We start from the raw sequence: 16,473 nt of genomic DNA, 5'->3' as shown, positions 1-16,473 counted from the left end.
CAGGGTAGCCTACTATGCTGACGCTGACAAACAAACAGATCAATAAAAATGATTTGGTCTAATCCATATAATCGGTCTACGGAAAGAGGAGACACAAATACAATATGACGTCCATCTCATCTGGAGGAGGAAATGATTGTCCAAAAAAATGAACAAAAGTGGCACTGATCCATTGATAAAGACAGTGACACACTCACCGAGGATATGGCCGATGTTCTCCATTGACACCAATAAGACAGGCTACTGTTTGCTCAATTAAGTCAGGAATTTTGATAACTAAAAGACAAATTGGAGGCTTTTCATTGTCATCTCTTTACAGCAATAGCCATTTGCTTTCCAAACTGTTTTTTCGTGATTTGTATTTTTAAATATTGCGATACGCCTGGCTGCATCTGTCTGCTTTTCACTGACAGTCGCAACTCAACAATCATCTATTTGGTATTTGCAAGGCGCTCTGCCCAAATTGCGGGCCCTTCTGACTAGGCTATGGGATTTAAAATGATCCACTTTTCTTTTTTTTTAAGAAGCTAATGGTCCTCTGTGGCCAAATCATGCTTTCTGAGGTAGTCGCCTGTTTTTCATGTTTTCTTTCTTTCTTTCATAGACAGGAGTAAGCTAATTAGGCTATATGCTTTTGGCAATTTAATTCTATTTACTTTAGGGAAAGCTTCCCCAGGCCTTATAGACCCGCTGCCTATGCAATTTGAAGCGTATTCCACCCGGTTTCCAGTCAATTAGCTAGTTGTCTGACATGCAGTACTGTTAATAGTGTGATAACTTATCGTTTTCTTTGGCATGTTGTAATTTTGATAGAACGTGAGCCTATCAGTACGGCTTACCCCTCTACTATTCATTTTGCCGGGACACCGTACCGGACCGCCTTACTTTACACTTTTTGGTTTACAATAACTAATGTCTTAAAGCTGTCTATTACAGATTTATAAATCAGTAATATCTAAAAATGAATTATTATGAACTACTTATAAGCCTTTTTAAATGTAAGGTATAATATACTGTATATGTTAATGTAAAGTGGGCGGCAGGTAGCCTAGTGGTTAGAGCGTTGGACTAGTTACCAGCAGGTAGCCTAGTGGTTAGAGCGTTGGGCCAGTAACCAGCAGGTAGCCTAGTGATTAGAGCGTTGAGCCAGTAACCAGCAGGTAGCCTAGTGGTTAGAGCGTTGGGCCAGAAACCAGCAGGTAGCCTAGTGGTTAGAGCGTTGGGCCAGTAACCAGCAGGTAGCCTAGTGGTTAGAGCGTTGGACTAGTAACCAGCAGGTAGCCTAGTGGTTAGAGCGTTGGACTAGTAACCAGCAGGTAGCCTAGTGGTTAGAGCGTTGGGCCAGTAACCAGCAGGTAGCCTAGTGGTTAGAGCGTTGGACTAGTAACCAGCAGGTAGCCTAGTGGTTAGAGCGTTGGGCCGGTAACCAGCAGGTAGCCTAGTGGTTAGAGCGTTGGACTAGTATCCAGCAGGTAGCCTAGTGTTTAGAGCGTTGGACTAGTAACCAGCAGGTAGCCTAGTGGTTAGAGCTTTGGACTAGTAACCAGCAGGTAGCCTAGTGGTTAGAGCGTTGGACTAGTAACCAGCAGGTAGCCTAGTGGTTAGAGCATTGGGCCAGTAACCAGCAGGTAGTCTAGTGGTTAGAGTGTTGGGCCAGTAACCAGCAGGTAGCCTAGTGGTTAGAGCGTTGGACTAGTAACCAGCAGGTAGACTAGTGGTTAGAGCGTTGGGCCAGTAACCAGCAGGTAGCCTAGTGGTTAGAGCGTTGGACTAGTAACCAGCAGGTAGACTAGTGGTTAGAGCGTTGGGCCAGTAACCAGCAGGTAGTCTAGTGGTTAGAACATTGGGCTAGTAACCAGCAGGTAGCCTAGTGGTTAGAGCATTGGGCCAGTAACCAGCAGGTAGCCTAGTGGTTAGAGCATTGGGCCAGTAACCAGCAGGTAGCCTAGTGGTTAGAGCATTGGGCCAGTAACCAGCAGGTAGTCTAGTGGTTAGAGCATTGGGCCAGTAACCAGCAGGTAGTCTAGTGGTTAGAGCATTGGGCCAGTAACCAGCAGGTAGTCTAGTGGTTAGAGCATTGGGCCAGTAACCAGCAGGTAGTCTAGTGGTTAGAGCATTGGGCCAGTAACCAGCAGGTAGCCTAGCATGACTCTCGACCTTCGCCTCTCCTGAGTCCTTGCGGGAGTTGTAGCGATGAGACAAGACCGTAACTACTAACTACTACATTTTTAAAAATCTGTCGTTCTGCCCCTGAACAAGGCATCTCTGTTCCTAGGCCGTCATTGAAAATAAGAATTTGTTTTTAACTGGCTTGCCTGGTTAAATAAAGGTAAAAAAATGTTTTAAATAAATAAAAGGTGTGAACATTTAACTCGACAGCTACTTTTTGTTTGATCGTCTACCAGTAACTGACGGCAGCAGCAAGCTGTATACACTGAAAACACTGTTGATATTTTTGATGGACAAGGAAACACGCATTGTGAGCCCAATTTATGTACTGTTCAATGAAATTGAAGGATAGTTCATTTAGAATGAGGGCATATATTCCACTTAATTACTCAATTCCTACATTTCAAGGCACTTTTTAATTTCCGCTGAGTTTCGCTCTAACCTTTTTCCTGTTATAAACCTAGGTCGCTTTTAAGACTTTTGTCTCTTTCTGTCTCTTAATAAAAGACGGTACGATTCACCGTTCCGTCTACACACGCAACACTGCAGAACAGTAACATAACTCTGTGTCAGCACAACATCCCACGTTCCCTTTACTCACCCATTTACATGCTGTCTGCCCAGAGACCGTGCCTTTGTCTCATATGGCGCTCTAGCCCTACATAGTGCACTACTTTTAACCAGAGTCCTATGGGCCCTAGTCAAAAATAGTGCACTTTAAAGGGAATAGAGTGCCATTTGGGACACAAAGTGTTCTCAGTCTTACGTAAGCTCCTCCTGTGCTCTGTAAGCCCCTCCCACCTCAACAAACCTTCCAAAATGTTTTTAAAATAAACCCCTTATCGGTAAGTAGGTTACTATGTGATTTTAGGTTTTCATTTCAGAGTGCTCCTCAACTTTTAAAGAGCATCTCATTTTATATTGTTGCTATGGCATTGATGTTACAAATAAAATATTATTATATTTTACTCTGCTAGTAAGCAAGCATTTCACTGCTAAAGTCTACCCCAGTTGTATTCAGCCCATGTGACAAATAAAATTGTATTTTCTTTTCTTTTGATGTTTCTAATAAACCTGAATCTCTTACCACAGGGAATCTGACCAAGCATATGAAGTCCAAGGCACACAGTAAGAAGTGTATGGAGATTGGTGTGGAGGACCAGGATACAGAAGACTCGGGTACTACACATATCAGCATCCACCCACTGTACTGTAAAACACACAGGCGTACTGACGTCAGGGCGTATGTTCTGGGAAGACATACATAGTTGTTCTGCCTGTTTATAATGGGAATTCACCACAGGGTCTGTAAAACACACAGGCGTACTGACGTCAGGGCGTATGTTCTGGGAAGACATACATAGTTGTTCTGCCTGTTTATAATGGGAATTCACCACAGGGTCTGTAAAACACACAGGCGTACTGACGTCAGGGCGTATGTTCTGGGAAGACATACATAGTTGTTCTGCCTGTTTATAATGGGAATTCACCACAGGGTCTGTAAAACACACAGGCGTACTGACGTCAGGGCGTATGTTCTGGGAAGACATACATAGTTGTTCTGCCTGTTTATAATGGGAATTCACCACAGGGTCTGTAAAACACAGGCGTACTGACGTCAGGGCGTATGTTCTGGGAAGACATACATAGTTGTTCTGCCTGTTTATAATGGGAATTCACCACAGGGTCTGTAAAACACACAGGCGTACTGACGTCAGGGCGTATGTTCTGGGAAGACATACATAGTTGTTCTGCCTGTTTATAATGGGAATTCACCACAGGGTCTGTAAAACACACAGTTGTACTGACGTATGTGCTATAAACACATTCCTCTTAGGTCAAAGGTTATTACAGATTTCTAGTAATATTTTAGATTTTTTTCACTTTCAGTGTCAGATCTCTTAATCCACACAGATCCCCTAGCTAAACTGGGATTAGCTAACTCCGGTTAAAGCCTTTGTTTATAACACAAAATGTGAATTTGATTAGGAAGGTTTATGAAACAGCTTTTGTTTAAGAGGTGGCTGTTTACACTCCATGTCTTCCCTGTCATTTTGATTTAAATCAAGAGACGCTGTGGGTTTCAGACTCCTACAGTGTGTGTAACTGGATAACGCCTCACACAGACACATTCGCGCTCGGACAGAAGCCCAATGTATCATCATCAGGGTGAATCCAGCACTTCTCTCTCTCCTATGCCTCTAGCAACAGAATCACCCTTCCACATTCCTTTTGATAGTTGTCCTGATAATGACTATGCGCCACTATAAAATGTTGACTGTCACGGTCTGCATTGTGATGTCACTGCTAGGGTCCTAGTTAGACATTCTAAATCCAGCTTGTTCTCCTCTTTACTGGGAGGCATGTGGGCGGCATGCACAGGCAGCATTTAGGGAGGGGTAATTGCTGTGTCTAATTTTACACAAATGGAGAGCGGGAGAGAGAAAGGAAGAGAGAGGAAGAGATAATGATAGATGGAGAGGGAGAAAGAGGAAGAGAGGGAGAGAGGTAGAAAGGAGGAGAGAGATGAGAAGAGCGTGAGACAGGAAGACGTCAAGAGAGAACGAGAGAGAGAGAGAACGAGAGAGAGAGAGAGAACGAGAGAGAGAGAGAGAACGAGAGAGAGAGAGAGAACGAGAGAGAGAGAACGAGAGAGAGAGAACGAGAGAGAGAGAACGAGAGAGAGAGAACGAGAGAGAGAGAACGAGAGAGAGAGAGAGAATGAGAATGAGAGAGAATGAGAATGAGAGAGAATGAGAGAGAATGAGAATGAGAGAGAGAATGAGAGAGAGAATGAGAGAGAGAACGAGAGAGAGAGAGAACGAGAGAGAGAGAGAGAACGAGAGAGAGAGAATGAGAGAGAGAGAATGAGAGAGAGAGAATGAGAGAGAGAGAGAATGAGAGAGAGAGAGAATGAGAGAGAGAGAGAGAATGAGAGAGAGAGAGAATGAGAGAGAGAGAGAGAATGAGAGAGAGAGAGAGAGAGAGAATGAGAGAGAGAGAGAATGAGAGAGAGAGATAATGAGAGAGAGAGATAATGAGAGAGAGAACGAGAGAGAGAGAGAACGAGAGAGAGAGAGAACGAGAGAGAGAGAACGAAGGAGAGAGAACGAAGGAGAGAGACAGTGAGGCTGAAAAGCTTTCTATGGTCCCGGGCCGGTACTGAGAGGATATTTGTTTTTATCCTTCTGCCTGTGGTGGCCTGTAAGGGTGTGAATGTGAATCACCAGTCCTTCAATGCTAATGTGCATCCCAAATGGAAACCTATTTCTTACATAGTGCACTATATAGGACATAGGGTGCCATTTTGGACAGACTCATTATGTACCCAGTCTTAATGCTATTCCTTGGCAGACTTTCTTACTGTGGGGATGGATATAGTCTATACCAGATATCTGATTTTCAAAGCCCCCACGTGAATGTTGGTTAATATCTGAACATATTGACACCGCTGTCTCAGATCAATGTTGGCTCGTCATGGCCAAAAGTTTTGAGAATGACACAAAAATTAATTTCCACAAAGTTTGCTGCTTCAGTGTCTTTAGATATTTTTGTCAGATGTTACTATGGAATACTGAAGTATAATTACAAGCATTTCATAAGTGTCAAAGGCTTTTATTGACAATTACAATTAAGAGTCAATATTAGTAGTGTTGACCCTTCTTTTCCATAACCTCTGCAATCCGCCCTGGCATGCTGTCAATTAACTTCTGGGCCACATCCTGACTGATGGCAGCCCATTCTTGCATAATCAATGCTTGGAGTTTGTCAGAATTTGTGGGTTTCTGTTTGTCTACCCGCCTGTTTAGGACTGACCACAAGTTTTCAATGTGATTAAGGTCTGGGGAGTTTCCTGGCCATGGATCCAAAATATCTATGTTTTGTTCCCCGAGCCACTTAGTTATCACTTTTGCCTTATGGTAAGGTGCTCCATCATGCTGGAAAAGGCATTGTTCGTCACCAAACTGTTCCTGGATGGTTGGTAGAAGTTGCTCTCGGAGGATGTGTTGGTACCATTCTTTATTCATGGCTGTGTTCTTAGGCAAAATTGTGAGTGAGCCCACTCCCTTTGCTGAGAAGCAACCCCACACATGAATGGTCTCAGGATGCTTTACTGTTGGCCTGACACAGGATTGATGGTAGAGCTTGTCTTCTCCGGACAAGCTTTTTTCCGGATGCCCCAAACAATCGGAAAGGGGATTCATCGGAGAAAATGACTTTACCCCAGTCCTCAGCAGTCCAATCCCTGTACCTTTTGCAGAATATCATATGGCTTCTTTGCTGCCCTTCTTGACAGCAGGCCATCCTCCAAAAGTCTTTGCCTTACTGTGCATGCAGATGCACTCACACCTGCCTGCTGCCATTCCTGAGCAAGCTCTGTACTGGTGGTGCCCCGATCCCACAGCTGAATCAACTTTAGGAGACGGTCCTGGCGCTTGCTGGACATTCTTGGGTGCCCTGAAGCCTTCTTCACAACAATTGAGCCACTCTCCTTGAAGTTCTTGATGATCCGATAAATGGTTGATTTAGGTGCAATCTTACTGGCAGCAATATCCTTGCCTGTGAAGCCCTTTTTGTGCAAAGCAATGATGATGGCACGTGTTTCCTTGCAGGTAACCATGGTTGACAGAGGAAGAACAATGATTCCAAGCACCACCCTCCTTTTGAAGCTCTTCCAGTCTGTTATTTAAACTCAATCAGCATGACAGAGTTGTCCTCACTCACACCTGTGTTAACGAGAGAATCACTGACATGATGTCAGTTGGTCCTTTTGTGGCAGGGCTGAAATGCAGTGTAAATGTTTTTGGGGGATTCAGTTCATTTGCATGGCATAGAGGGACTTTGCAATTAATTGCAATTCATAACATTCTGGAGAATATGCAAATTGCTGTCATACAAACTGAGGCAGCAGACTTTGTGAAAATTAATATTTGTGTCATTCTCAAAACTTTTGGCCACAACTGTATATACAGTATATCTCAAAAGTGAGTACACCCCTCACATTTTTGAATATTTAAGTATATCTTTTCATGTGACAACACTGAATAAATGACACTTTGCTACAATGTAAAATAGTAAGTGTACAGCTTGTATAACAGTGTACATTTGTTGTCCCCTCAAAATAACTCAACACACAGCCATTAATGTCTAAACTGCTGGCAACAAAAGTGAGTACACCCCTAGGTGAAAATGTCAAAATTGGACCCAAAGTGTCAATGTTTTGTGTGGCCACCATCATTTTCCAGCACTGCCTTAACCTTATTGGGCATGGAGTAAACCAGAGCTTCACAGGTTGCCACTGAAGTCCTCTTCCACTCCTCCATGACGACATCACGGAGTCACGGCATCCTCAAGGCCCTTGTTGATGGAAGGAGGTTTTCACTCAAAATCTCACATTACATGGCCCCATTCATTCTTTCCTTTACACGGATCAGTCGTCCTGGTCCTTTTGCAGAAAAACAGCCTCAAAGCATGTTTCCACCCCCATGCTTCACAGTAGGTATGGTGTTCTTTGGATGCAACTCGGCATTCTTTGTCCTCCAAACACGACGAGTTGAGTTTTTACGAAAAAGTTATATTTTGGTTTCATCTGACCATATGACATTCTCCCAATCTTCTTCTGGATCATCCAAATGCTCTCTAGTAAACTTCAGACGGGGCTGGACATGTACTGCCTTCAGCAGGGGGACACGTCTGGCACTGCAGGATTTGAGTCCCTGGTGGCGTAGTGTGTTACTGATGGTAGGCTTTGTTACTTTGGTCCCAGCTCTCTGCAGGTCATTCACTAGGTCCCCCCGTGTGGTTCTGGGATTTTTGCTCACCGTTCTTGTGATCATTTTGACCCCACGGGTCGAGATCTTGCGTGTAGTCCCAGATCGAGGGAGATTATCAGTGATCTTGTATGTCTTCCATTTCCTAATAATTGCTCCCACAGTTGATTTCTTCAAACCAAGCTGCTTACCTATTGCAGATTCAGTCTTCCCAGCCTGGTGCAGGTCTACAATTTTTGTTTCTGGTGTCCTTTGACAGCTCTTTGGTCTTGGCCATTTTGAAGTGTGACTGTTTGAGGTTGTGGACAGGTGTCTTTTATACTGATAACGAGTGGAGGACAGAGGAGCCTCTTAAAGAAGAAGTTACAGGTCTGTGAGAGCCAGAAATCTTGCTTGTTTGTAGGTGACCAAATACTTATTTTCCACCATAATTTGCAAATAAATTCATTAAAAATCCTACAATGTGATTTTCTGGATTTTTTTTCTCATTTTGTCTGTCATAGTTGAAGTGTACCTATGATGAAAATTACAGGCCTCTCTCATCTTTTTAAGTGGGAGAACTTGCACAATTGGTGGCTGACTAAATACTTTTTTGCCCCGTTGTATATACTGCTGTCTTGGTAACTAATAGCCCTCTATCTCTCTGTCTTGGTAACTAAGAGCCCTCTATCTCTCTGTCTTGGTAACTAAGAGCCCTCTAGCCCATGTCTTGGTAACTAAGAGCCCTCTACCTCTCTGTATTGGTAACTAAGAGCCCTCTAGCCCATGTCTTGGTAACTAAGAGCCCTCTAGCCCATGTCTTGGTAACTAAGAGCCCTCTATCTCTCTGTCTTGGTAACTAAAAGCCCTCTAGCCCATGTCTTGGTAACTAAGAGCCCTCTAGCCCATGTCTTGGTAACTAATAGCCCTCTATCTCTCTGTCTTGGTAACTAAGAGCCCTCTAGCCCATGTCTTGGTAACTAATAGCCCTCTAGCCCATGTCTTGGTAACTAATAGCCCTCTATCTCTCTGTCTTGGTAACTAATAGCCCTCTATCTCTCTGTCTTGGTAACTAATAGCCCTCTATCTCTCTGTCTTGGTAACTAAGAGCCCTCTAGCCCATGTCTTGGTAACTAAGAGCCCTCTAGCCCATGTCTTGGTAACTAAGAGCCCTCTATCTCTCTGTCTTGGTAACTAAGAGCCCTCTAGCCCATGTCTTGGTAACTAAGAGCCCTCTAGCCCATGTCTTGGTAACTAAGAGCCCTCTATCTCTCTGTCTTGGTAACTAAGAGCCCTCTAGCCCATGTCTTGGTAACTAAGAGCCCTCTATCTCTCTGTCTTGGTCACTAAGAGCCCTCTATCTCTCTGTCTTGGTAACTAAGAGCCCTCTAGCCCATGTCTTGGTAACTAATAGCCCTCTATCTCTCTGGCTTGGTAACTAAGAGCCCTCTATCTCTCTGTCTTGGTAACTAAGAGCCCTCTAGCCCATGTCTTGGTAACTAAGAGCCCTCTAGCCCATGTCTTGGTAACTAAGAGCCCTCTATCTCTCTGTCTTGGTAACTAAGAGCCCTCTATCTCTCTGTCTTGGTAACTAAGAGCCCTCTAGCCCATGTCTTGGTAACTAAGAGCCCTCTAGCCCATGTCTTGGTAACTAATAGCCCTCTATCTCTCTGTCTTGGTAACTAAGAGCCCTCTAGCCCATGTCTTGGTAACTAAGAGCCCTCTATCTCTCTGTCTTGGTAACTAAGAGCCCTCTAGCCCATGTCTTGGTAACTAAGAGCCCTCTAGCCCATGTCTTGGTAACTAAGAGCCCTCTATCTCTCTGTCTTGGTAACTAATAGCCCTCTATCTCTCTGTCTTGGTAACTAAGAGCCCTCTATCTCTCTGTCTTGGTAACTAAGAGCCCTCTAGCCCATGTCTTGGTAACTAAGAGCCCTCTATCTCTCTGTCTTGGTAACTAAGAGCCCTCTAGCCCATGTCTTGGTAACTAAGAGCCCTCTATCTCTCTGTCTTGGTCACTAAGAGCCCTCTATCTCTCTGTCTTGGTAACTAAGAGCCCTCTAGCCCATGTCTTGGTAACTAAGAGCCCTCTATCTCTCTGTCTTGGTCACTAAGAGCCCTCTATCTCTCTGTCTTGGTAACAAAGAGCCCTCTATCTCTCTGTCTTGGTAACTAAGAGCCCTCTAGCCCATGTCTTGGTAACTAAGAGCCCTCTATCTCTCTGTCTTGGTAACAAAGAGCCCTCTATCTCTCTGTCTTGGTAACAAAGAGCCCTCTATCTCTCTGTCTTGGTAACTAAGAGCCCTCTAGCCCATGTCTTGGTAACTAAGAGCCCTCTATCTCTCTGTCTTGGTAACTAAGAGCCCTCTATCTCTCTGTCTTGGTAACTAAGAGCCCTCTAGCCCATGTCTTGGTAACTAAGAGCCCTCTAGCCCATGTCTTGGTAACTAAGAGCCCTCTATCTCTCTGTCTTGGTAACTAATAGCCCTCTATCTCTCTGTCTTGGTAACTAAGAGCCCTCTATCTCTCTGTCTTGGTAACTAAGAGCCCTCTAGCCCATGTCTTGGTAACTAAGAGCCCTCTATCTCTCTGTCTTGGTAACTAAGAGCCCTCTAGCCCATGTCTTGGTAACTAAGAGCCCTCTATCTCTCTGTCTTGGTAACTAAGAGCCCTCTATCTCTCTGTCTTGGTAACAAAGAGAACTCTATCTCTCTGTCTTGGTAACTAAGAGCCCTCTAGTCCATGTCTTGGTAACTAAGAGCCCTCTAGCCCATGTCTTGGTAACTAAGAGCCCTCTATCTCTCTTCCCCAGGAGACCGTAGCCAGGTGGGCAGTACAGACCGCCCAGATTCAGACGGAGAGGACTCCGAAGGTGCTGATGATGACAACGAAGATGATAATGAGGAAGAGGAGGATGACAGCCAGGCTGAGTCGGGCCTGTCCACCAACCCCTCGGTCTCAGCCAGCCCCCAGCACATCCCCTCCTCCCTCCAGGCTGAGCTCCCTCCCAGCTCCCTTCTGGCCCAGTTGTCCATCCACCACCACCCAGCTGCCCTGTCACTCCCCCAGCCCCCTTACTCCGACTGCCACACCCACGATGCCTCAGATACAGAATCCGTGCCCATGCTGAGCCCCGTCTCCCTGGTCAAACAGATGTCAATCTCCGGAGGCTGCTCCAGCCCCTTGCCCTACTCCCCGCCCCCCCACACATCTGGCACAGAGTCGGTGCCCATGATGAGCCCTGTCTCGCCGTGCAGGCATATGTCCATCTCCGGAGGCTGCTCCATTCCCTTGCCCTACTCCCCGCCCCCCCACACATCTGGCACAGAGTCGGTGCCCATGATGAGCCCTGTCTCGCCGTGCAGGCAGATGTCCATCGATTACCCTGACTTTGACGTGCCCCCTTGTCCCCCCGCACAGGGCAAGAGCTGCTTCAAGCTCGGCCAGGTGAGCCCCACCATGTGCTCCTCCTCCCCCCATCCTCTCTCTCTCCATCCCTCCCTCCATCCCAGTCACTCTGCACTTTCATACCCTTTCATACCCATACCCTTCCATACCCTTGCTATGAATCCCTTATGCGAGGCACTTCAGCAAATCTGTTCTGAATGAAAAGGTGAATGTATTTCTGATTATCAGCTTTCGATGAAAGGCTTGTTTCTAGTCACATACACTATATATACAAAAGTATGTGGACACCCCTTGAAATTCGATGATTTGGCTATTTCAGCCACACTCGTTGCAGACAGTTGTATAAAATTGAGCACACCGCCATGCAATCTCCATAGACAAACATTGCCAGTAGAATGGCCTTAGTGAAGAGCTCAGTTACTTATAACGTGGCACCGTCATAGGACGCCACCTTTCCAACAAGACAGTTTGTCAAATTTCTGCCTTGCTAGAGCTGCTCCAGTCAACTGTAAGTGTTGTTATTGTGAAGTGGAAACATCTAGGAGCAACAACGGTTCAGCCAAAAAGTGGTAGGCCACACAAGCTCACAGAACAGGACCGCCAAGTGCTGAAGCACACAGCGCATAAAAGTCTGTCCTCGGTTGCAACACTCACTAGTGAGTTCCAAACTGGCTCTGGAAGCAACAGCACAAGAAATATTCGTCAGGAGCTTCATGAATCTGGTTTCCATGGCCGAGCCTCCACACACAAGCCTAAGATCACCATGCGCAATGCCAAGTGTTGGCTGGAGTGGTGTAAAGCTTGCTGCCATTGGAGTCCAGAGCAGTGGAGACGCGTTCTCTGGAGCGATGAATCACGCTTCACCATCTGGCAGTCCTACAGACGAATCTGGGTTTGGCGGATGCCAGGAGAACGTCTGCCCGAATACATAGTGCCAACTGTAAAGTTTGGTGGAGGGGGAATAATGGTTTGGGTCTGTTTTTCGTGGTTGGGCTAGGCCCCTTAGTTCCAGTGAAGGGAAATCTTAACGCTACTGCATAAAATAACATTTTTGACGATTCTGTGCTTCCAACTTTGTGGCAACAGTTTGGGGAAGGCCCTTTCCTGTTTCAAATCAAATGTATTTATATAGCCCTTCGTACATCAGCTGATATCTCAAAGTGCTGTACAGAAACCCAGCCTAAAACCCCAAACAGCAAGCAATGCAGGTGTTGAAGCACGTTGGCTAGGAAAAACTCAATAGAAAGGCCAAAACCTAGGAAGAAACCTAGAGAGGAACCAGGCTATGTGGGGTGGCCAGTCCTCTTCTGGCTGTGCCAGGTGGAGATTATAACAGAACATGGCCAAGATGTTCAAATGTTCATAAATGACCAGCATGGTCAAATAATAGGTCTGGGACAGGTAGCACGTCCGGTGAACTGGTCAGGATTCCATAGCCGCTGGCAGAACAGTTGAAACTGGAGCAGCAGCATGGCCAGGTGGACTGGGGACAGCAAGGAGTCATCATGCCAGGTAGTCCTGAGGCATGGTCCAAGGGCTCAGGTCCTCCAAGAGAGAGAAAGAAAGAGCGAATTCGAGAGAGGATACTTAAATTCACACAGGACACCGGATAAGACAGGAGAAGTACTCCAGATATAACAAACTGACCCTAGCCCCCCGACACATAAACTACTGCAGCATAAATACTAGAGGCTGAGACAGGAGGGGTCAGGAGACACTGTGGCCCCATCCGATGATACCCCCGGACAGGGCCAAACAGGAAGGATATAACCCCACCCACTTTGCCAAAGCACAGCCCCCACACCACTAGAGGGATAACCTCAAGGCCGAGTATAGCCCACAAAGATCTCCGCCACGGCACAACCCAAGGCGGAAACATTGTAATGTTTCAGCATTACAATCCCCACCATGCACAAAGAGAGGTCCATACAGAAATGAATTGTTGTGATCAGTATGGAAGAACTTGACTTCCCAGCACAGAGCCCTGACCTCAACCCCATCTAACACCTTTGGGATGAATGTGAGCCTGTCCTAATCGCTCAACATCAGTGCCCAACCTCACGAATGTTCTTGTGGCTGAATGGAAGCAAATCCCCACAGCAATGTTCTAACATCTACTGGAAAGCCTTCCCTGAAAAGTGGAGACTGTTATAGCAGCAAAGGGGGGGACCAACTCCATATTAATGCTTTAGATTTTGGAATGAGATGTTTGACAAGTAGGTGTCCACTTACTTTTGGTCATGTGATGTATTGTCTTCTCATGTCTTTTCAATGAGTTGTTCCTGTGAAAAGGCATGAGGAGTATGTTCAGTGTTGGTCCTGTTTCCAGATCAGTCATGCAGTAGATAAAGGTCATAATTACTCGATTTTATTTTGTTCTTTCCCAGGATGGCACTTCAGTGAGTGACCCAGGTGTCCCTGTCGGGACAGATGTCAGCACTCAGACCTCCTCCTATAGCCTCCAGACATCCTCCTACAGCCCCTTGCACTTTCCTTCCCAGCGCCCGACCCAAGGACCAGGGGCCACACAGGGGACCAACACCCACCTCTTCAGCCACTTGCCTCTGCACTCCCAGCAGCCCTCACACTCCCCCTACAGCATGGTCCCCATGAGGGGCATCCAGCTGGTTCCCGCTAGCCTGGCAGCCTATTCCACCTTCGTGCCCATCCAGGCTGGCCCTGTCCAGCTCACCATCCCCGCCTTGAGCGTCATCCACCGGAACACCAGCCCCCTCCCATTCCCCATTACCTCTAACTCCCCTGAGCCCGATGGTATGGTTAGTCCCTCATCCCCCGTCAACCAGCCTCTGGTGGTCCAGGAGCCAATCAGTAGTATCATGCCCTGCTTCCCCCTTGGGCAGGTGGCTGGGCTGGGGCAGGTGGCTGGGCTGGGGAAGGTGACTGGGCTGGGGAAGGTGACTGGGCTGGGACAGGTGACTGGGCTGGGGCAGGTGACTGGGCTGGGGCAGGTGACTGGGCTGGGGCAGGTGGCTGGTCTACCGGCCCTCAGGGCCTCCCACCACACGCTGCAGTCCATGGGTCTGGAGACTCTGACCCTGACCAGCTCAGAAGGCCTGACCTCCACCCAGCTGCTGGGCCTGCAGGTCCTGGCTCACACCTCCACCTCCCAGAGCAGGACAGTCCCCCATCACCACACCCACATCCCCGGCCTGCAGATCCTCAACATCGCCGTTCCCACCCTCATCCCCTCCCTCAGCCCCCTCTCCGGCCTCAGTCCCCTCGCCGGACCCTTTGAGAGGCAGGGCAGCCCCGATGCCCCAGCAGCCCCACGGACCCCACAGCCCTCCTCTCAGACTGAAACCGAACCCTCAGTCAGCTGTCTGTCTGCTGCTTCCCCTCCCACCGCCACCCTGAGGGGAAGTCTCGCCCAGGAATTGGCATCATCATGCAGCAGGTCCAGCAGATCAGGGCCGGGAGGTTCTGGAGGTTCCGGAGGTTCCAGAGGCTCCGATGACACACAGACTTCAGAAAAGAAAGAGAAGGTAACAACATCGCTAGCACAGCCCGCCCCAGCCTCAGCTCGAGCTCCAACTCCAGGCTGCGCTCCAGTCTCAGCTCCAGCTCCAGGCTCAGCTCTAGCTCCAGCTCCAGCCCCTGACAGGGGCCTGGAGGGGGATAAGAATCCTCCAGCAGAGGGAGCCAGTGAGCCTGTCACGCCTCGGAGGCAGTCGATGCTCTCACGACAGCAGGAAACGGAAAACTACAATGATGACTCAGCATCCAGCGATGATGAGGACAGACTGGTCATCGCCACCTGAAACCCCCCAACCGAATAGCCTAGTTAAAACCAGACTGAATGCTGAGTTTACAATGGTGATCGCAACGTGAAATCTGGTTAACCAGGCTACTTATCAATGTTCTTATTTTGTAATGGTTGTCACTTTAAGACTGAAAACACTTCTGGGTGGGTTTGTTTCTCTGCAAATCACCATTCAAAGCACAGTTTCTGACATTCATATTGTTATGTGCAATCAATAGATGCTCATGTTAATGATCTTTTAACTTCTTTGTCAGCTCCAGACAATTTTTTTGTTGTTGTACATGTTGTATAGACAATTGTGCCTTTTTCGTAGTGGCTTGTTTTAGGAACCTGTAAATAATACCTTACAAATTCAGTAGTTGCTTGTTTGTTTTATTTCAATGAAATGGAACTAAATAGAAGAAAATGTACCTTACCGGTTTTATTTTGGAAAGTTTTAATGTCAATTGTAAATTTATGAGAAAAAAAATAATGAATGTGTTGTACTTGGACATTTCTATGGATTTGGGGCATTGTTTCTGTGTACAGACGTTGTGTTCAACTATTTATTACAGTATATTCCATGTAGTGCCCATGATGGTTCATGTCCATAGGTGTAATATGGTAACTTTTCATTGCAGTAATCACTATTATTATCAACTGTATCAGTAAAACTTTGTTTACAAACATACATTTTTATTCAGTTTATTTTTTTTTGTCCCCGATGCAAATATCATGTTTCCACAATTTAATACAATGAAATTAAAATAAAATTGGGGAAAAATATCTAAATATGTTTAGATGATTAAACAGTAGTTCAATGCATTTTGCGTTTACTATGCATTGACCTGTAGTCTTTCCATCTACATGACTTCAATCTACACCACACTGAGAACAGGACTTTAAATACAGTACATTACATTCTCTGAAGTATTACACTGAATGTTCATGGATGAAAACAAATTGTTGACAATTTGTTCAAATCAACGTGTAATTCAACTCTCAATCGTACTGTAACAGCCTGGGCTCCTGAGTGGCGCGTCAGTCTAAGGCACTGCATCTCACTGTTAGAGGCGTCACTACAGACCCTGGTTCAATTCCAGGCTATATCAAAACCGTCCGAGTCCCATAGGGGGCGGTGCACAATTAGCCAAGCGTTGTCTGGGTTTGGCCGGCGTAGGCCGTCATTGTAAATAACTGACTTGCCTAGTTAAATAAAGGTTGCATAAAAGACTCAACAGTTCAATGTTAACGTCTTCAAATCCACTGTTACACAATGTTCTGTATTACATCATGTTCCAGTCAGCCTAAGAGTTGCACTTGCTCTCAACAGCGCTTTCTTATTTCACGGAAAATAATCATTTTCATCAGGAACGAGAGGATGTC

General features: G+C 46.3%; 1 protein-coding gene across 5 annotated transcripts in view; it reads left to right on the top strand.

Annotated features, from left to right (window-relative positions):
- Window positions 1-15,873, top strand: part of LOC109907144 (zinc finger protein 40) — a 103,793-nt gene extending 87,920 nt beyond the window's left edge. For 3 of the 5 annotated variants that reach the window (XM_020504931.2, XM_020504932.2, XM_020504929.2), the window contains 3 exons: window positions 3,262-3,348; window positions 10,732-11,366; window positions 13,715-15,873. In XM_020504931.2, coding sequence (XP_020360520.1) covers window positions 3,262-3,348; window positions 10,732-11,366; window positions 13,715-15,106 — 2,114 coding nt within the window. In that variant the 3' untranslated portion in view covers window positions 15,107-15,873. Of the gene's footprint in view, window positions 1-3,261; window positions 3,349-10,731; window positions 11,533-13,714 lie in introns of all 5 variants that reach the window. The other 2 variants (XM_020504934.2, XM_020504935.2) reach the window with 2 other exon arrangements.
- Window positions 15,874-16,473: the final 600 nt, after the last annotated feature.

Source organism: Oncorhynchus kisutch, linkage group LG17 (genome assembly GCF_002021735.2).
Source record: "Oncorhynchus kisutch isolate 150728-3 linkage group LG17, Okis_V2, whole genome shotgun sequence".
NCBI lineage: Eukaryota > Metazoa > Chordata > Actinopteri > Salmoniformes > Salmonidae > Oncorhynchus > Oncorhynchus kisutch.
The sequence above is the reverse complement of the archived record's forward strand: the minus strand, read 5'-3'. Positions and strand labels throughout refer to the sequence as shown.